The sequence below is a fragment of the Sapajus apella genome, unplaced genomic scaffold (genome assembly GCF_009761245.1).
Source record: "Sapajus apella isolate SASKATOON/1434 unplaced genomic scaffold, GSC_monkey_1.0 scaffold103, whole genome shotgun sequence".
NCBI classification, from domain to species: domain Eukaryota; kingdom Metazoa; phylum Chordata; class Mammalia; order Primates; family Cebidae; genus Sapajus; species Sapajus apella.
This window is the reverse complement of record NW_022437043.1, coordinates 4,740,204-4,762,273: the sequence shown is the minus strand read 5'-3', so window position 1 is coordinate 4,762,273 and position 22,070 is coordinate 4,740,204. Positions and strand designations below refer to the sequence as shown.

Below are 22,070 nucleotides of genomic sequence, written 5' to 3'. Positions count from 1 at the left end.
TCTTCCCTCTCCAGCCCCAAAGCTTATATCTAGTATCTCTTATTGGCAAAGCCCAACAGGGAGCAGTTAGCAAGGCCAAAATGTGGTTTGTAGAGTCACAAAGCACAGTAAAGAAGGGTGGGTTTGAAGCTGGGACACAGTCGCTTAATAACCAGCACATTGCCTAAATCCTATGACCCATCAGTTACATTTCTAGATTTAGACACTAAGCTCAAAAAAGATACAAATGTCTTTTACTGGGGAAAGGGAGAGATAAATAACTAGCCAGACCCACACTTATCAACAAGGACAGATCTTGGAAAGGTAACATTATATGAGAAAAGCAAGCTGCAGAACTTTAAATACAGTGTGATCCCATTTATGTAAAATTATATAAAGACAATATAGTAGTATGCATTGCACACTTCATGCTATACCAAAAAATCTCACAGGAGATTGAAATTCTAAATGTTGAAAGGAAAACCTCTAGAGGAAAGTATAGGAGAATATTATCACCTTGAAACCGATGATATTAATATATAAAACTTTAGCCGGGCATGGTGGCTCACGCCTGTAATCCCAACACTTTTGGAGGCCAAGGTGGGTGGATCACTTGAGGTCAGGAGTTCAAGACCAGCCTGGCCAACATGTGAAGCCCTGTCTCTACTAAAATTACAAAAATTAGCAGGGCACGGTGGTGCATGCCTGTAATCCCAGCTACTTGGGAGGCTGAAGCAGGAGAATCACATGAACCCAGGAGGCAGAGGTTGCAGTGAGCGAGCTCAGGCCATTGCACTCCAGCCTGGGCAACAGAGTGAGACTCCACCTCAAATAAATAAATAAATAAATAAATAAAACTTCAGCAGAAGAAAAGAGATGACAAAATTAAAGAACCAATCACAGTCTGGGAGAAGATATTTGCAACACACATGACTGAAAAAAAAAGGATTTTTATATTCTCATATGTTAAAAAACAACAACATTTAAACCAAAAAGTAAGAGATGAACAGCCCATTTGAAAACAATGAGCAGAGGACATGAACAGTTAATGCACAGAAGAAAAAATTCAAATAGCCAATCAACAGATAAGATGTTCACACGCCGATAATTAGGGAAATCCAAATAAAAACAATGAGCTATCCCCTAAGGGGATCAGGACATATTTTGATACAATATAGGTGTCAAATTTTCACAGGCACACTCTGTGTGCCCCGGTGATCATATGCCCCAAGGAGCTTGATCCAATGGTGAGGGAATTCTTCAGGGAGAGGCTTTTTCCATTGCACAATGCCAGGACCAGCCTATGTGAGTTCTTTGATGTTCTGTGAGGTGTGCTTTCCGGCAGAAAGCTTTCCCACATTCTTGACACTCGAAGGGTCTCTCTCCTGTGTGAATTCGCTGATGTTCAATGAGGCGTATTTTCACATAGAAGGCATTTCCACATTCACTACATTCATAAGGTTTCTCTCCCGTGTGAGTTCTTCGGTGTTGACAGAGGGATTTTTTCATACTGAAGATTTTCCCACATTCACTACATTCATAGGGTTTCTCTCCTGAATGCATCCTCTGATGTTCAATGAGGCGTGCTTTCACATAGAAAGCATTACCACACTCGTTACATTCGTAAGGTTTCTCTCCTGTGTGAATTCTCTGATGGATCCCAAGAGATGAGTGCACCCTAAAAGATTTCCCACATTCATTACACTGATAGGGCTTTTCACCTGTGTGAGTTCTCTGATGATTATTGAGAGTCATCTTCATTCGGAAGAATTTCCCACATTCACCACACTCATAGGGTTTCTCACCTGTGTGAATTCTTTGATGCTGATTTAGGGATTTCTTGGCACGGAAGTTTTTCCCACACTCCCCACATTCATAAGGTTTTTCCCCTGTGTGAGTTCTGTGGTGTTGGGTAAGGGATATCTTTACACGAAATGTTTTTCCACATTCACTACATTCATAGGGTTTCTCCCCTGTGTGAGTTCTTTGATGAATCGTGAGGGTTGCCTTCTCAGAAAAGGTTTTCCCACATTCAGTGCATTCATAGGGTCTCTCTCCAGTGTGTGTTCTCGTATGTAGGATGAGTTGTGACTTCCTGCCAAAAGATTTCCCACATTCATTACATTCAAAAGGCCTCTCCCCTGTGTGGGTTTTCTGATGAGCAATGAGGTATGATCTTGCACTGAAGGTTTTTGCACATTCACTGCATTCATAGGGTCTTTCTCCTGTGTGTATTCTCAGATGTTCAACAAGGTTTGATTTCCTGCAGTAAGCTTTCCCACATTCATGACATTCAAAGTTTTTATCTCCTGTGGGTGTTCTTTTATGTCTAACAAGGCCTGTTTTCTCATGAAAGCCTTTCCCACATCCATTATATTCAACATTTTGGTCCAATGTTTGAATCTTCTGATGGTAAAGAAGGTCATTATCATGCCTGAGGGCATTATCCCCAACAGAACCATTGCCACACAGCAGTGAGAGAGATCCTTTAAAAACAAATCACAGCATGTCACTCTTTTATGTAAAACCCCAAACTGGCTTCTCTTGTCACAGTATAAAGTTAAACTCTATTCCAGCCAGGAATGGTGATTCACACCTGTAATCCAAGCACTTTGGGAGGCCAAGGCAGGTGGATCACTTGAGGTCAGGAGTTTGAGACCAGCCTGCCCAACATGGAGAAACTCTGTCTCCACTAAAAATACAAGAATTAGCTGGGCATGATGGTGCCTGCCTGTAATCCCAGCTACTCAGGAGGCTGAGGCAAGAGAATTGCTTGAACCCAGGAGGTAGAGATTGCAGTGAGCCAGAATTGTGCCACTGCACTCCAGCCTGGACAACAGAGTGAGACTCTGTCTAAAAAAACAAAACAAACAAAAAACCCTATTTCCTAAAAGCACATATCAGTATCTATCCTTCTTACCTTGCACTGATTTTCTTTTCACCATCAAACATATGATGTATTTGTTTGTTTCTGGTCACTTTCACCTACTATATTGTAAGCTCCAAGAGAACAGAGATACTATTTTATTCACTACCAGTTTCCCATACCTAGAACATACCCAGCATATAACTGATACTCATTTAAAGTTTCACAGATGACTAAATGAATATATGAATGAATGCCTGACAACAGAAAGCATCCAAGGCAATGGAGGGAAGGAGGAATAAATGTTGCCAAGTGTGGTGGCTCACACCTCTGATCCTAGCACTTTGGGAGGCCAAGGCACGTGGATCACTTGAGCCCAGGAGTTCAAGACCAGCCTGGGCAACATAGTGAGATACTCTGTCTCTACAAAAAAATAAAATAAAATAAATACAAAAATCAGCCAGGCATGGTTATGTGCACCTGTAGTCCCAGCTACTAGGGAGGCTGCAGTGCAAAGATTGCTTAAAACTGGGCAGTGAGGGCTCACACCTGTAATCCCAGCACTTTGTGAGGCAGAGGCAGGCAGATCACAAGGTCAAGAGATTGAGACCATCCTGGCCAACATGGTGAAAGCTCGTCTCTACTAAAAAATACAAATATTAGCTGGATGTGGTGTTATGCACCTGTAGTCCCAGCTACTCTGGAGGCTGAGGCAGGAGAATCACTTGAACCCAGGAGGCGGAGGCTGCAGTGAGCCAAGATCGTGCCACTGCACTCCAGCCTGATGACAGAGCAAGACTCTGTCTCAAAACAAAAACAAAAACCAAAGAAACGGGCAGTGAGGCTGCAGTGAGCCATGATTATGCCACTGCACTCCAGCCTAGGCAACAGAGCGAGACTCTGTCTCAAAAAAATAAAATAATAAATGTTTAAGATGAGGCAGAGATAAATAAGAGTGGTAAATAACTTTTAAAAATCAAGATAAAGGCTGGGTGTGGTGGCTCATGCCTGTAATCCCAGCACTTTGGGAGACCAAGGCAAGTGGATTGCCTGAGGTCAGGAGTTCGTGCCCAGCCTGGCCAACATGGTGAAATCCTGTCTCTATTAAGAGTACAAAAATTAGCTGGGCATGGTGGCACATGCCTGTAATCCCAGCTACTCGGGAGGCTGAGGCAGGAGAATCACTTGAACCTGGGAGGCAGAGGTTGCAGTGAGCTAAGATCGCACCACTGTACTCCAGCCTAGGTGACAGAGCAAGACTCCATCAAAACAAAAAAAAAACAAGTTAAAACAGGAGAAAGCACTGAAGTTTGAGTGTGATATTAAGACGTGTAATTTTGGTATCTGAAGCATGTAGACCTTCTGTCCCTCTTATTTTCAAACAGTGGGGACCTCTAAAAAGATATTAGTAGAAAATGTTGCACCAGGATACCCTTTGACCTGAATTCCTGGGCTCTTATTTCCCCTATTTTCCATATGTCCAGCTCTTGCTCACTTACCTGAGTAACCATGGCCTGAGGATTCCTCCTCTAATATCCACAGCTCTTCTCCTCGCTCCAACTTGAAGATCATCTCTGGTTTGGCCACGCAGAGGCCTGTTAATGGGAAATGGCACAGGACGTGGGCCAGGTTGTCTGAGCTCTAGGGCCTCTGATGGAGGAGGAAGGTGCATCTTCATGAGCTGCACAAGGAAGGGGGCCCATTTAAACCTTTCACTGGGGAAGTAAGAACACACACATTCTTCCTGGTGCCCTAAACTGATCACTCATCTGTGACTCTCAATATCGTTAAACCCTCGCAAGGCTGCCCATGTTACAGCAACCAAGAAAGGAAACACATGCTCCCAGGAGTCACACAATCATCCTCACCCACAGATGCCAGGTTGCTGTAGGTCTCCAGCATCACATCCTTGTGCATGGTCCTCTGAGCAGGGTCCAGTCTGTGCCACTCCTGTCGGGTGAAATCCACAGCCACATCCTCAAATGACACGGATCCCTGTAATAACAATCTCCAGTGATAAGAATGGGATGCATGAAAAAGATGGGCAGGAACTAATCTTCTCAGTGGAGCCCTGTTGAGAGTTGACCGAAAAGAGCTACACCAGATATCTGATTTCATGTCTTGCTTGATATACTTTTGGGGTGGGGGGGGCCCTGAACAGCTCTATTACTGTGTAATTTGTTAATGCATGAAGAAAAGACCACTACACTCCTGAGTTAATACTACGTGTCTGTGTAAGCATTTTTCTGTAAAACTAATAAAAAGACAAACACAATGTACCTGGACATGTGCAAATTGCTAGGTTAAAAAATGGAGAAGCTGGTCAGGCATGGTGGCTCACATCTGTAATCCTAGCACTTTGGGCGGCCAAGGCAGGTGGATCACTTGAAGTCAGAGTTCAAGTGATCTGGCCAACATGGTAAAACTCTATCTCTACTAAAAATAACAACAACAAAAAAAGAAACAAAATTAGCCGGGCATGGTGGCAGGCACCTGCAATCCCAGCTACTTGGGAGGCTAAGGCAGGAGAATCACTTGAACCTGGGCGGTGGAGGTTGCAGTAAGCTGAGATTGCGCCACTGCACTCCAGCCTGAGTGACAGAGAGGCCCAGTCTCAAAACAAACAAACAAAATATATTTATAGTTATAAACAATACAGAAGTGCTATTCTGTGGGAGAAAGGGAGACAGTATTGCTCCCAGGATAACTGCATTTTCAGCTGGGATGAGGCTGGAGACATATATAGACATTATCAAAACAAGAGAGACAATGAGTTGATGGAAGAAAAATTGAGATTGATTTTGGAGTGTTTATGGAACATACTGTCAGAGATGTCCAGCTGGAGCTGAGGAGAGAAGGCTAGCAGAGGCCAAAGTTTGGGGGCTAAGATCATTTCAGTACTAGCTGAAGCCACTAGAATAAAGTGGATAGCTAAGAAAGAGCACAGTTTGAGAGAAGCACCAAGTACAGAGTTTGAGGGGACACCAATATGCTATGAAGGTTGCAAAGTAAATTACTGATATGATTTGGATGTGTGTCCCCGCCCAAATCTCATGTAATCCCCAGTGTTGGAGGTGGGGCCTGGTGGGAGGGGACTGGATCATAGGAGTGGTTTCTATGGTTTAACATCATCCTCCCTTGGTGCTGTCATCCCCATAGTGAGTTCTCATGAAATCTGGTTGTTTAAAAGTATGTGGCACCTGCACCCCAATTCCTCCTGCTCTGGCCATGTAAGATGTGCCTGCTCTCTGGGTGCCGTGGCTCACACCTGTAATCCCAGCACTTTGGGAGGCCGAGGCAGGTGGATCACGAGGTCAAGAGATCCTGGTCAACATGGTGAAACCCTGTCTCTACTGAAAATACAAAAAATTAGCTGGGCACGGTGGCACGTGCCTGTAATCCCAGCTACTCAGCAGGCTGAGGCAGGAGAATTGCCTGAACCCAGGAGGCGGAGGTTGCGGTGAGCCGAGATCGTGCCATTGCACTCCAGCCTGGGTAACAACAGCGAAACTCCGTCTCAAAAGAAAAAAAAAAAGACCAGCCTGACCAACATGGTGAAACCCCATCTCTACTAAAAATACAATTGGCAGGTCATGGTGGTGCATACCTGTAATCCCAGCTACTCGGGAGGCTGAGGCATGAGAATCACTTGAACCCACGTGGTGGAGGTTGCAGTGAGCCAAGATTATGACACTGCACTCCAGCCTGGGCAACAAGAGTGAAACTCTGTCTCAAAAAAAAAGTTCCTGCTTCTTCCTTCCCTGCTGCCATGATTGGAAGTTTCCTGAGGACTCCCCCAAAGCAGAAGCCATTATGCTTTCTGTATAGCCTGCAGAACCATGAGCCAATTAAACCTCTTTTCTTTATAAATTACCCAGTCTCAGGTATTTCTTTACAGCAATGCAAGAACAGACTAATATAATTTTTTTTTTAGATGGAGTCTTGATCTGTTGCCCAGGCTGGAGTGCAGTGGCACGATCTCAGCTCCCTGCAACCTCCACCACCTGGGTTCAAGCGATTCTCCTGCCTCAGCCTCCCAAGTAGCTGGGATTACAGACGCCTGCCACCACGCCCAGCTAATTTTTGTATTTTTAGTAGAGACAGGGTTTCATCATGTTGGCCGGGCTGGTCTCGAGCTTCCGATCTTGTGAAAAAAAAAAAAAAAAAAAAAGAAAAAGAAAAAAAAAACTGAGTTTGTAATTTAAAACCCTCCAAAAAAGAAATTCCCAGTCCTTGATAGTTTCACTAGTAAATTCTACCAAATATTTAATGAATACATCAATTCTACACAATTCTTCCTCTTCCATTTTCTAGACAAGGACACTTCTCATTTTATGAGGCCACTGTTATCCTAATTACAAAATCCGACAAAGACATGACAAGAAAAGAAAATTGCAGTGCAATATCCCGCATAAACAGAGAAGTAAAAAGCCTCAACAAGTATTAGCAAATCAAATCAAGCAACATATGTAAGTACATAGCATGATGAGTTAGTGTTTATCCAGAGAATGCAAGGCTGGCTGAACATTTTTAAATCAATCAATATAATCCACCATATTAAGAAACTACAACAGAAAAACCACACAATCATCAACTGACAGAGAAAAGTCATTTGACAAAATTCAACATTAATTCCTGACAAAAACTCTCATCAAACTAGGAATAGAAGGAAACTTCCTTAACTGATAAAGATCATCTACCAAAAACCTACAGCTAACATCATACGTAATGAAAAAGATTAAATGTTTTCCCCAGAAGGTCAGGAAAAAGGCAAGAGATGGCCACTTTTCGAATCCTATTCAAAATCAAAATCCTATTCAAAGTCCTACTTTAGTGAAATCAGGCAAGAAAAAGGAAATAAAAGGCATATAACCAGTTGGAAAGAATAAATAAAACTGTTTCTGTTCTCACACAACATGATTGTCTATGCAGAAAATCCCAATCTACAAAGAAGCCCTTAGAAAGACTTCAGGACACAAAGTCAACTCATCAAAGTCAATCATGTTTTGGCCGGGTGTGGTGGCTCACACCTGTAATCCCAGCACTTTGGGAGGCCAAGACAGGCAGATTGCCTGAGGTCAGGAGTTCGAGACCAGCCTGGCCAATATGGCGAAACCCTGTCTCTACTAAAAATTAAAAAAAATTAGCCAGGTGTAGTGGTGTGTGCCTGTAATCCCAGCTACTTGGGAGGCTGAGGCAGGAGAATCATTTCAACTGGGGAGGCCAAGGTTGCATTGAGCTGAGATCATGCCACTACACTCCAGCCGAGAGAGAGAGAGAGAGAGAGAGAGAGAGAAAGAGAGAGAGAGAGATACAGTAAATGTAATATATACACACAAAATTACAACATAAAACAATGAGAGAATTGAGATCAAGCTAACCATAATGAGAATAAATATGAATGGGCTTAATTCACTTATTAAATGAAAAGGGGGGCCAAATGTGGTGGCTCACACCTATAATCCTAGCACTTTGGGAAGCTGAGTCTGGAGGACTGCTTGAGGCCAAGAGTTCAAGACCAGCCTGGCCAACATAGGAAGACACCATCTCTATTTATTTAAAATAATAGTACAGTAACAATATTTTTAATAAAATATTAAAGCTAAGCTATGAGAACACAAAGGCATAAGAATGATACAATTGGGGCGGGGCAAAAAGACAAAAAAAAAGAATGGACTTTGGGGACTGAGAAGAAAGGGTGGGAGGTGGGTGAGGAATAAAAGACTACACATTGAGTATATTGCTTGGGTGATCGGTGCACCAAAATGCAGAAATCACGGCTACAGAACTCATTCATGTAACCGAACACCAACTGTTCCCCAAAACCTATTGAAATAAAAAATAAACTGAAAAATAAAAACTTTAAAAACTAAAAATATGTAAAAGCTATATTTTCCATGTAAAGTCAGCAAAGTATCAAAGACAACTGCATTTAATTACTAGTACTTACGTCTGGCTGGTCTATTGATAGGTCAGCAATATTTAGATGAGTAATAAAATAAAAATATACACAAATAATACATGAATAAAATAAAAAGGGTCTAACATTGCCTCATAAAGCAAAGCCCAGCACGATGCTGCATACAAGAGACATGTCATGTAAAACATAGTCATGCAATAGGCTAAAATTAAAGGGTTGGACAAAAATATACCAAATGCCTAATAAATCTGCACATGTTCCTGATATGGTTTGGCTCTGTGTCCCCATCCAAATCTCATGTTGAATTATGATCTTCAGCGTTGGAGGAGGGGCCTGGTGGGAAGTGACTGGAACATGGGGATGGATTTCCCCCTTGCTCTTGTTTTTTGTGTGGGAGACACAGTTTTGCTTTTGTTGCCGAGGCTGGAGTGCAGTGGCACGATCTCGGCTCACTGCAACCTCCGCCTCAGGGGTTCAAGAGGTTCTCCTGCCTCAGCCTCCTCAGTAGCTGGGATTACAGGCATGCACCACCACACCTGGCTATTTTTTTGTATTTTTAGTAAAAACAAGGTTTCACCGTGTTGGCCAGGCTGGTCTCAATCTCCCAACCTCAGGTGATCCACCGGCCTCAGCGTCCCAAAGTGCTGGGATTACAGATGTGAGCCACCGTGCCTGGCCTCCCCCTTATTCTTGTGATAGTGATTGAGTTCTCAGAAGATCTGGTTGTTTAGCATGTGGCACTTCCCCTTTGCTCTCTCTCTCCTGCTGCCATATGAGACATGCCTGGCTTTCCCTCACCTTCTGCCATGATTGTAAGTTTCCCGAGTCTTCCCCAGAAGCAGAAGCCTGTCCATCCTGCAGAACCATGAGCCAATTAAACCTCATTTCTTTATAAAATTACCCATGTAGTTCCTTACAGGAGTGTGAGAACAGACTAATACAATACCCCAAACCTAAAATAAAAGTTTAAAAAATAATAACAAATAAAATCAAGACAATAGAGAATAAGAATAATATCTAGGGCACTTGGTTCAGAATTAGAGAAAGCCATACCTGGAACCCAAGTCTAGATATCTAGACTAGTGTCATGGTTCACAACATCATATTCAGTCACTCATTTATATATAGATAATGCAGGGTTTTTATCTATGCTCAAGTTCTCTGATTCCTTTGTCATCTGCATTCTGTTGTCAAGTGCATTTCTGAGTTTCCATTTGATTATTGTATTTTTAAGCTCTAAAATTTCAATTTGGTTAGTTTTTATGTCTTTTTGCTTGTGTTTGTTTCAGACAGATTCTCCCTCTGTCTGCCAGGTGCATGGGGTTTCACCATGTTGGCCAGGTTGGTCTCGAACTCCTGACTTCAAATGATCCACCCAGCTCAACCTCAGAAAGTGCTGGGATTACAGGCATGAGCCACTGCAACTGGTGACTTTTTATGTATTTTATTTCTTCGCTGAGGATTTATTTATGGAAACTTTCTAAAAAAATGTGAGTGTGTTCATAATTGTTGAAGTATTTTTATGATGGCTACTTTAAAATCCTTGTCAGGTAATTCTAAACTCTGTATTATCTCAGTGCTGGCACCCATTGATTGCTTTTCTCATTCAAATTGAAATATTCCTGGTTCTTGATATAACATATAACTTTTGGATCTTTGTATAATGAGTAAACAATATCAGTCTGGCGACGTAGCTCACTCCTGTATCCCAGCAATTTGGGAGGCGAGGCAGGCAGATCACTTGAGCCTAGAAGTTTAAGACAAGCCTAGGCAACATGGCAAAATCCCATCTCTACTAAAAATACAAAAAATTAGCTGGGTGTGGTGGCATAGACTTGTGGTCCCAGCTACTTGGGAGGCTGAGGTGAGAGAAGCACCTTGGCCCGAGCAGTCAAGGCTCCAGTGAGCCAACTTCCTGCCACTGCACTCTAACCTACGTGACAAGAGTGAGACCCTGTCTCAAAAAAAATATAGTAACTAGACATTGAGGTATTATAGTACAAGACTCTGGAGTTTTATTTTTGTTTTTGTTTTTTTTTTTTTCAAGACAAAGTTTCACTCTTCTTGCCCAGGCTGGAGTGCAGTGGTGCGATCTCAGCTCACTGCAACCTCCAACTCCTGGTTCAAGTGATTCTCCTGCCTCAGCCTCTCTAGTAGCTGGGATTACAGGCACTCACCACCACATTTGGCTAATTTTTTTTTTTTTTTTTTTTTTTTTGTATTTTTAGTAGAGAGAGACAGGGATTTACCATGTTGGCCAGGCTGATCTCGAACTCCTGACCTCAGGTGTTCCACCCACCTCAGCCTCCCAAAGTACTGGGATTACAGGTGTGAGCCACCAAGCCCAGCCTGGAGCTTTATTTAATAATCTGATTTAATGTACGGTATTCAGGTGATGGTGACACTAAAAGCCCAGACTTTACCACTCTGCAATATATGCATGGAACAAAGCTGTACTTGTATCCTCTAAATCCATAAAAACTTTTTTAAAAAATTTATCAGCCAGGTGCGGTGGCTCACGCCTGTAATCCCAACATTTTGGGAGGCCGAGGCGGGCAGATCATGAGGTCAGGAGTTTGAGACCAGCCTGGCCAACACAGTGAAACCCCATCTCTACTAAAAATACAAAAAATTAGCTGGGTGTGATGGTGGGAGCCTGTAATCCAGGCTGAGGCAGGAGAATCGCTTGAACCTGGGAGGCAAAGGTTGCAGTGAGCCGAGACCACACCACTGCACTCCAGCCTGGGCAACAGTGTGAGACTCCATCTCAAAAAAAAAAAAAAAATTACTAAATGCAAACAATGAAGTAACAGCAACAGCCTATATAAGCCAAAAACTACAAGAATGCAAAAAGAAATAGAAATATTCTCTAATGGCAGACTTTTAACATACCATTCACAGAATGACGCAGATTAAATGGGCAAAAAATAAGTAATAATATAAAAGACCTAAACCACATAATCAGTAAGGTTGACCTTTTGGATATATATATATATATATATTGAACACCACACCCTGATCTATATTATAGAATATAATTTTTCTCAAATGCACATAAAATATTTACAAAACTTGGTCAAATGCTAGGTCACAAGAAAACCAACCTCGGTAGGTTCCTTAAGATACATAAATTACAAACAACACTGATCACAATCAACAAAACAAATTTAATAATTAGAAATTGACGGCTGGGCGTGGTGGCTCACACCTGTAATCCCAGCACTTTGGGAGGCTGAGGCGGGCGGATCACCTGAGGTCAGAAGTTCGAGACCAGCCTGACCAAAATGGAGAAACCCAGTCTCTACTAAGAATACAAAATTAGCCAGGCATGGTGGCACATGTCTGTAATCCCAGCTACTCGGGAAGCTGAGACAGAAAAATCACTTGAACCTGGGAGGCAGGGGTTGTGGTGAGTGAGATCACGCCATTGCACTCCAGCCTGGGCAACAAGAGCGAAACTCCGTCTCAAAAAAAAAAAAAAAAAGAAAGAAATCAAGAAAGAAATTGACAAGCTGCTTCTAAAATTCATATGGAAATGTAAAGGGCCTAGAACAGCCAAAGCAATTTTGAAAAGGAAGAAAAAAGCTAGAGGATTTATAGTGCCTAATTTCAACACTTACTATAAAGCTACAGTTCTCAGTCAGGCATGGTAGCTCTCGCCTGTAATCCCAGCACTTTGAGAGGCAGAAGTGGGAGGATTGCTTGAGCCCAGGAGTTCAAGACCAGCCTGGGCAACATAGTGAGACCCTGTCTCTCCAAAGATAAAAAATTAGTGGATGTGGTGGCGCACACCTGTGATCCTAGCTACCTGGGAGGCTGAAGTGGGAGGATCGCTTGGGGCAGGGATGTGGAGGCTGCAGTGAGCTGTGATTGTGCCACTGTACTCCAATCTGGGCAACACAGTGAGACTCTGTCTCAAAAAACAAAAAACCGAAGAGCAAGCTAGGACTGACTGAAATGCAATAGTGCCATACATCACCAACAGGGGTGGTTGATAAATGCAACAAAAATCCAAGGGCCCACTCAAATGGTGAAATTCTTAGGAATAACCTGGGCAGGATCCACTGCTAACATTCCCCAAACAACAAAACAATGAACCGCCATCACTCTCCACTACCCCTGGGACTACGAGAGAAACACAGTACCTAATCAGGTTACTTGTAATTTGCAGGATGCATGTTCCACGCGGGAGAGTATTGCTAGCTTCCCTCCATTAAACAACACAAAGGAAGGCCATATTTAAGATGATTTTGAAAATATCTGCAACTTATATTTATAGAGACTGGAGATTGTGGCAAAATCCTGTGAGTGCTACCCAGCAGCAGTGGCTGAGGTTTTGGACCAGAGAATTTCCAGATGTGGTGGTATGGTGATTTTTTTGTGAATGAAAGATATAAAATAATCTTGAAAGCCAAAATACCCATAATGTCTTAGGTGGTGTCAGAGAAACATTCTAATAAAGAAGGCAATGCCCAGAAGAGTTTCATAATATAATGGAAACCGTTCATACAATAGCATACTGGAGGATTGTAAGGCAGTCCTCATCATACCACCAGAGGAACTGACAGATCCTACTGCCACATGGACGGTACCCTATGAACAGCTCTCATGACCGAGCACAGGGTCTCATGCCTGTAGTCCCAGCACTTTGGGAGGCCAAGATGGGAGGACTGCTTGAGGCCAAGAGTTCAAGACCAGCCTGGAGAACATAGGGAGAGTCCATCTCTACAAAAAGTATAAAGAATTAGCTAGGCATGGTGGCACATGCCTGTAGTTCCTGCTACTCAGGTGTCTGAGGCAGGAGGATCGCCTGAGCCCAGGACGTCAAAGCTGCAGTGAGCCCTAATAGCATCACTGCTCTCCACCTTGGGTACAGAGCAAGACTCTGTCTCGAAAAAGAAAGAGAAGAAGGGAAAAGAAAAGAAACAGAACAGAAGATACTATACCCATCTAGACTGCCATGTTGCATTTCTTCAGACCAAGGAGCACACCTTATAGCACATAGAATACAACAATGGGAAAAAGATAAAACACCAAATGGACATATTATGTTGCGTTTCATCCTCAGAGTGGTAGTCTGACAGAGAATTGGAATGGACAATTGAAACATTTGTCAAAGGCCAGATGCAATAGCTCACGCCTATAATCTCAGCACTTTGGGAGGCTGACTTGGGAGGATCCCTTGAGCTTAAGAGTTTAAGATCAGCCTTGGCAACATAGCAGGATCCTGTCACTAAATATTAATAATAATGAGAGGGAGAGAGAGGAAAGGCCGAGCACGGTGGCTCACGTCTGTAATCCCAGCAGTTTAGGAGGCCAAGGCAGGCAGATCACCTGAGGTCAGGAGTTCAAGACCAGCCTGACCAACATGGCAAAACACTGTCTCTACTAAAAATATAAAAATTAGCTGGGCATGATGGTACTGGAATCCGGGAGGCAAAGGTTGTGGTGAGCCAAAATCACACCACGGCAATCCAGCCTGGGCAACAGAACAAGACTCTGTATCAAAAAAAGCAGAGAACAGAAAGTGGGCAACGTGGCTCATGCCTATAATATCAACACTTTGGGAGTCTGGGGTGGGAGGATCACTTGAGCTCAAGAATCTGAGGCCAAATGGGCAACATAGGGAGACCACATCTCTATAAAAAATACAACAATTAACTAGCTGTCATGGTGCATACCTATAGTCCCAGCTACTCAGGAGGCTGAAGTGGGAGGACTACTTCAGGCTGCAGTGAGCCAAGGTCACACCATTACACTGCAGCTTGGGAAACAGATCCAGACCCTGTCTCAAAAAATGGGCCTAAAGAGCTGGCTTACACACTTTCCCAAACATGTGCTCACAGTCAACATGAACAGAATCAATGGAATGTTCTTGCTAGATAGATTCCGAGATTCCTCCACTTTTCCAAGAGATGAGGTGTAAAGGCGATGGGGGCGGATGCTAATATTACTATACAATTCTCCCCTATATTACCTAAACTTTCTTTCTCCCTGCTTGTTGCAGTGGTCCCATGACCAGGGCTACAACTGCAGGTGCTGGAAGCAGAGACGATCCTTAGCAAGAATCTGTAACTATACTTTAAAATTATATATATATGCCAAAATTCCTATGGGCCTATTGAGATAGACTGTGCCTTCACCCTATCTGACAAAATTGGGGTTGACAGTGAATGAAGATGCACTGTCTAGTGGTTGAGATATCCCATGAGTTTGGTACCAATATAACCATATGCTACATGAATGGGAAAAGACTAATGGGGAGATTTGCTAGATCAATATTGCTGCCAGCAACCTGGACCAGAACAGTGTGTGGGTAGAAATCAGTGACAAATAGGGAGAAATAGAAATAATAGGCCAGACGTGGTGGCTCACGCCTGTAATCCCAGCACTCGTGGATCACCTGAGGTCACGAGTTTGAGACCAGCCTGGCCAACATGACGAAACCCTGTCTCTATTAAAAAATACAGGCTGACCATCCTGGTCAACACGGTGAAACCCCGTCTCTACTAAAACTACAAAAAATTAGCTGGGCATGGTGGCGCGTGCCTGTAATCCCAGCTACTCAGGAGGCTGAGGCAGGAGAATTGCCTGAACCCAGGAGGCGGAGGTTGTGGTGAGCCGAGATCGCGCCATTGCACTCCAGCCTGGGTAACAAGAGCGAAACTCCGTCTCAAAAAAAAAAAAAAAAAAAAAACACAGGCTTAGCGCAATGGTTCATGCCTGTAATCCTAGCACTTTGGAGGCTGAGGCAGGCAGATCGCCTGAGATCAGGAGTTGGAGACCAGCTTGGGCAACATGGTGAAACCCCATCTCTACTAAAAATACAAAAATTAACCAGGCGTGGTGGCCGGCGCCTGTAATCCCAGCTACTTGGGAGGCTGAGGCAGGAGAAACGCTTGGACCCAGGAGGCGGAGGTTGTAGTGAGCCGAGATTGCGCAACTGTACTCCAGTCTGGGCAAAAAGAGCAAGACTTTGTCTAAAAATAAATAAATAAATAAAACACAAAAATTAGCTGGGCATGGTGGCACAAGCCTGTAATCCCAGCTCCTCGGGAGGCTGAGGCAGGAGAATCACTTGAACCTAGGAGGTGGAGGTTGCCGTGAGTCGAGGTTGTGCCACTGCACTCCAGCCTCTAGCCTGAGAGACAGAGCGAGATTCTCTCTCAAAAAAGAGAAGAATAGATGAAAGTAAAGGAATGAATACATGGGTTATGCAACAAAGGAAATCCACCGTTATGGTATTCCACAAAGCATTGCTTCTGACCAAGGAACTTATTTCACAGCAAAAGGAGTGGGGTAACGGGCCCATGCTCATGGAATTCACAAGCCTCACCATGTTCACAAGTCTTACCATGTTCCTCACCATTATCAGGCAGCTGGCTTGATGTAACTGCGGAATGGCTTTTTGAAGACTCAGTTACAGTGCCAACTATAACTTGCCAACAACAGCTTGCCGGGCTAGGGCAATGTCCTGCAGGAGTCTGAATATTCTCTGAATCTGCATTTAATATATGGTGTGATTTCTCCCATAGCCAGGATTCACAGGTCCAGGAATCAAGGGAGTAGAAATGCAAATGGCACTATTCACTATTACCCCTAGTAACCAACTAGCAAAATTTTTATTTCCTACCCTCATGATCTTATGCTCCGCTGGTGTAGGGGTCTTTGTTCCAAGAAGAGGAATGCTTCCACCAAGAGACACAAGAGTGATTTCATTGAACTGGAAGCTAAGACCTCCATTCAGCCATTTGAGGTTTCTCATGCCTCTGAAGCAGCAGGGAAAGAAGGGAGTTGCTGTGTTGGCTGGAGCATCTGAACCTAACTACCAAGGTGAAACTGCCTTGCGGCAGGGCCCAGTGGCTCACACCTGTAATCCCAGCACTTTGGGAGGCCGAGGCGGGCAGATCACTTGAGGTCAGGAGTTCAAGACCAGCCTGGCCAATATGGTGAAACCCCATCCCTACTAAAAATACAAAAATTAGCTGGGTGTGGTGGTGATGCGCACCTGTAATCCCAGCTACTCAGGAGGCTGAGGCAGGAGAATTGCTTGAACCTGGGAGGCGGAGGGTGCAGTGAACTAAGATCACATCACGGCACTCCAGTCTGGGCAAGAGCAAGACTCCATCTCAAAAAAGGAAAAAAAGAAACTGGGTTGCTATTAAACAATGAAGATAAAGAAGAGTAGGCCTGGAACACAGAGGACCCCCTTAAAGCACACTACCATGCCCTGTGATTAAAGTCAATTGAAAACTACAACAAACCAATTCAGGCAGGACTAACAGTAGCTGACTGATATGGTTTGGCTGTGGACCCACCCAAATCTCATCTTGAATGGTTGCTCCCATAATTCCCACATGTTGTGAGAGGAACCCAGTGGGAGGTAATTGAATCATGGAGGCAGGTCTTTCCTGTGCTGTTCTCATGACAGTGAATAAGTCTCACAAGAATGGATGATTTTATGAAGGAGAGTTCCCCTGCGCATGCTCTCTAGCCTGCCACCATGTAAAATATGACTTTGCTCCTCTTTTGCCCTCCACCATTATTGTGAGGCCTCCCAAGCCACGTGGAACTGTGAGTCAATTAGACCTCTTTCCTTTATAAATTGGGTATGTCTTTATTAGCAGGGCAAGAACAGACTAATACACCAGACTCTGCAATAATAAAGGTTGGGGTCACCCCACTGGGTAAAGAAGCAGCTCAGGTGTATTAAAATCAATACAGGTTCAGTATCCCCAATCCAAAAATCCAAAATCTTGGCCAGGCACAGTGGCTCACGCCTGTAATCCCAGGACTTTGGGAGACTGGGGCGGGTGGATCACCTAAGGTCAGGAGTTTGAGACCAGCCTGGCCAACATGGTGAAACCCTGTCTCTACTAAAAATGCAAAATTAGCCGGGTGTGGTGGCACACGTCTGTAGTCCCAGCTACTCAGGAGGCTGAAGCAGGAGAACTGCTTGAACCCTGGAGGCGGAGGTTGCAGTGAGCCAAGATTGTGCCACTGCACTCCAGCCGGGGTGAGACAGAGCAAGACTCTGTCTAAAAAAAAAAAAAATTAAAATCTGAAATGCTCCAAAATCCAAAATCTTTTGAATGCCAACATGATGCTCAAAGGAAATGCTCATTAAAGCATTTGGAATTCAGATTTTCAGATTAGGGATGCCGAACCAGTAAATACAACTCAAACGTTCCAAAATAAGAAGAAAAAAAAATCTGAAACACTTCTGGTCCCAAGTATTTCAGACAAGAGAGCAAACCAAAAGATACACTAACTAAAAATTAAAACATCAGTTGCAAATGGGAGCCAGTCAGAAAGTTTAGTCACTGTTTCATCCCTCATTTGAACCCAAAAACACTTTGGAAAACTTTCAGTGCAGAAATGTTGAGTTTTGTTATACACCACTACCTCTCCTGGCAGAGTCATATATATTAAACAAGAGGAGACAGATCAGGGCATGTCATTGCCTCAAAAGGAGCCTAACAGAAGGTCAAATCAAAGACCTACCGAGAACCTCACTGTCAGAGTGAACAGACTAACCAAAATACTTGAAAAGGTAAGTGGAAGAACAAAGAGATCAAGAGGGAAACTGAGAAGGAAAACTGAAAGAGAAATGCTGGCTATCAAAAGAAACAAGAACAATTGACAAAAAGAATGTAAGAGTGAAGGAACAGAAAAGGCAGAATATAGGGCAGCTGAAAGACATATGAAACAGACAACTGCATGGGATCATGCAGACTGCTGCTCATTTCACAAAGACCAGAAAAGAGAGAGAGAGGGAGAGAGAGAAGCTGCCAACGCTGCTGCTCTGCTAAAAACAGGTAGAAATGGAATTCTAGAGGAAATCTTTTTTTTTAATTTTATTTTTTGAGACAGAGTTTCGCTCTTGTTGCCCAGGCTGGAGTGCAATAGTGCGATCACTTGAGGTCAGGAGTTCAAGACCAGCCAGGCCAATATGGTGAAACCCTATCTCTACTAAAAATACAAAATTATGCAGGAGAAAGAAGCACTACTGCAATCATTCAATTCTGTCTTTTTGATGATTCTCCCTTCACAAATCAGTTTCTCTTTGGAAGTTCCTTAAGAAGCAGCACAGCAGTTTGAGGCACAGGCAGGAAGACTGACTACATCCAAGGTACGCTCTTCCCGTGGGGACATTTGGTCCCTGTTGGGGACAATATTTTATCCATTCCTAGTCATCTGGATATTGACTAGCACTTCCTTATTTAGTAATGCTCCTCCCACACAGGCTTCTTTGAGAACAAAATCAGAAAACTCAAATTGTGCATCATCTACCAACTCAGAAAAAAATAGAACCAGCCAGAAAAAGAGTGCTGGAGAAGCATGAAGACATCAAAAAGGAAGGGAAGATAGACTGAATATTCAAGAGGACAGACTGAAGATTTCAAAGATGAAAACACAGAGAATACAAATTCTACTCAGGTGTAGCAAGACAAGTACAGTACAGTCTCCAATAACCACTGCTTCCTGTTATTTTTCTTTGAGACAGGGTCTTGCTCTGTCACCCAAGCTGGAGTGCAGTGGCATGATCTTGGCTCACTGCAGCCCCAACCTTCTGGACTCAAGCAATACTCCCACCTCAACCTCCCAAGTAGCTGGTACTACAGGCATCTGCCACTACACCCAGCTAGTTTTTGTATTTTTAGTAGAGACAGGGTTTTGCCAAGTTGGCCAGGCTGGTCTTGATCTCCTGACCTCAAGTGATCCGCCTGCCTCGGCCTCCTAAGTGCTGGGATTACAGGTGTGAGACACTGTGCCCGGCCTTCCATCTTGTAGTTTTTAAGTATTACTTAAAAACTGAAGGAGATTGGCCAGGCACGGTGGCTCATGCCTGTAATCCCAGCACTTTGGGAGGCCAAAGCAGGCCAATCACCTGAAGTCAGGAGTTCAAGACCAGCCTGACCAATATGATGAAGCCCCGTCTCTACTAAAAATACAAAAATTAGCCGGGTGTGGTGGCATGCTCCTGTAGTCCCAGCTACTTGGCAGGCTGAGACAGGAGAATCACTTGAACCCGGGAGGCAGAGGTTGCAGTGAGTTGAGATCACACCAATTGCACTCCAGCCTGGGCAACAAGAGCGAAACTCCATCTCAAAAACAAAAACAAAACAAAACTGAATGAGACCAAGGAGGAAGGATCACTTAAGCCCAGGAGCCCGAGACCAGAAGGGGGAGCATAGGGAGACCTCATATCTACAAGAAATTAAAAAATTAGTCAGGCATGCTGGTGTATGCCTATAGTCCCAGCTAGTCAAGAGGCTGAGATGGGAAGATCTGCTTGAGCCTGGGAGATTGGGGCTGCAGTTAGCTGTGATCAGACCACTGTACTCATGCCTGGCCAGCAGAGCAAGACTCTCTCTTGGAAAAAAACATTAATGGCTCACACCTGTAATCCAGCACCTTCAGAAGCTGAGGCAGGCAGATCACTTGAGGCCAGTAGTTCAAGACCAGCCTGGTCATCATGGTGAAACCCTGTCTCTACAAAAATTAGCTGGGCATGATGGTGGGTGCCTGTAATCCCAGCTACTAGGGAGGGTGATGCAGGAGAACCGCCTGAACCCAGGAGGCAGAGGTTGCAGTGAGCCAAGATTGCACTACTGCACTCCAGCCTGGTCAATAGAGCAAAAGTCTGTCTCAAAGAATAAAATAAAATAAATATATATATATATTTTAAAGCCAAGTATGGTGGCACACGCCTATAATCCTAGCTACTTGGAAGGCTGAAGCAGAAGAATTGCTAGAACCCAGGAGTTGGAGGTTTTTTCAGTGAACCAAGATCATGCCATTGTACTGCAGCCTGGGCAACAGAGCAAGACTCTGTCTCAAAAAAAAAAAAAAAAGAAAAGAAAAAAATTGATGAAAAAAGTATTTTCAAAAAGACAAACAGCCACAGGAGACCTATAATATCACTTATGACAAGGTTGTCATTGAAAATATCGTTTCCAGCCAGATGTGGTGGGTCATGCCTGTAGTCCCAGCACTTTGGGAGGCCAAGGTGGGTGGATCGCTTGAGGTCAGGAGTTCAAGACCAGCCTGGCCAACATGGTAAAACTGCGTCTCTACTAAAAATACAAAAAATAGTTGGGTGTGGTGGCAGACACCTGTAATCCCAGCTACTCAGGAGGCTGAGGCAGGAGAATTGCTTGAACCTGTGAGGCGGAGGTTGCAGTGAGCTGCAATAGCACCACTGTGCTCCAGCCTGGACAAAAGTGTGAGACTCCATCTCAAAAGAAAAGCAAAAGAGAAAGAAAATATTGTTTCCATCATCCATATGAAGAAGATTTAACAAAGTTTTTTGGTTTTTTTTTTGTATGTGGGGCATTTGTTCATAGAGAGGTCACAAGTTTTGTGCCCCTCGTCACAATGACCCCAGTTTCCTGTTCAGTGTATTGTAAACAGAGGAAGCATTCTTCAGGCCCCCTGCTCTGAGCACATCCCAGAAGATTTCTTGACATTCAAGTATTAGGAACTACTGCATGCAGTAGCTCATGCCTGTAATCCCACCAACTGAGGAGGCTGAGGCAGGAGGAGTGCTTGAGGCCAGGAGCTCGAAACTAGCCTGGACAACATAGTGAGACTCTGTCTCTACAAAAATAAAAATTAAAAAATTAGCCAGGCATGTTGGTGTGTGCCTGTGGTCCCAGCTATTTAGGAGACTCAGGTGGAAGACCTTGACTCAAAAAAAAAAAAAAAAAAAAAATATCCAAGCACTGTGGCTCAGGTTGGAATCCCAGCACTTTGGGAGGCTGAGGCAGGAGGATGGCTTGAGCTAAGGAGTTCAGGACCAGCCTGGGCAACATAGTGAGACCTCATCTCTACTAAAAATCAAAAAAATTGGCTGGACAGAGTGACAAGCACCTGTAGTCCCTGCTTCTCAGGAGGCTTAGGTGGGAGGATCACTTGAGTACAGCAGTTCAAGGCTGCAATGAGCTATGATTGTGACACTGCACTCTAGCCTGGGCGATGAAGCAAGACCCTGTCTCTAAGAAAATAATAACAGCAGGGCGCGGTGGCTCAAGCCTGTAATCCCAGCACTTTGGGAGGGCGAGGCGGGTGGATCACGAGGTCAAGAGATCGAGACCATCCTGGTCAACACGGTGAAACCCCGTCTCTACTAAAACTACAAAAAATTAGCTGGGCATGGTGGCGTGTGCCTATAATCCCAGCTACTCAGGAGGCTGAGGCAGGAGAATTGCCTGAACCCAGGAGGCGGAGGTTGTGGTGAGCCGAGATCGCGCCATTGCACTCCAGCCTGGGTAACAAGAGCGAAACTCCGTCTCAAAAAAA

General features: G+C 44.0%; 1 protein-coding gene and 1 non-coding gene across 2 annotated transcripts in view; both read right to left on the bottom strand.

Annotated features, from left to right (window-relative positions):
* Positions 1-217: 217 nt before the first annotated feature.
* The window catches only part of ZNF157 (zinc finger protein 157), a 40,576-nt gene continuing 18,723 nt past the window's right edge, over positions 218-22,070 (bottom strand). The window contains exons 3-5 of the mRNA XM_032258505.1: positions 4,714-4,840; positions 4,345-4,440; positions 218-2,465 (exon numbers count right to left, since the gene is read on the bottom strand). Coding sequence (XP_032114396.1) covers positions 1,240-2,465; positions 4,345-4,440; positions 4,714-4,840 — 1,449 coding nt within the window. The 3' untranslated portion in view covers positions 218-1,239. The remainder of the gene's footprint in view (positions 2,466-4,344; positions 4,441-4,713; positions 4,841-22,070) is intronic.
* LOC116536823 lies at positions 21,093-21,221 on the bottom strand. Its single transcript, XR_004262810.1, has one exon. It is a non-coding gene; the product is annotated as a small nucleolar RNA SNORA11 (small nucleolar RNA).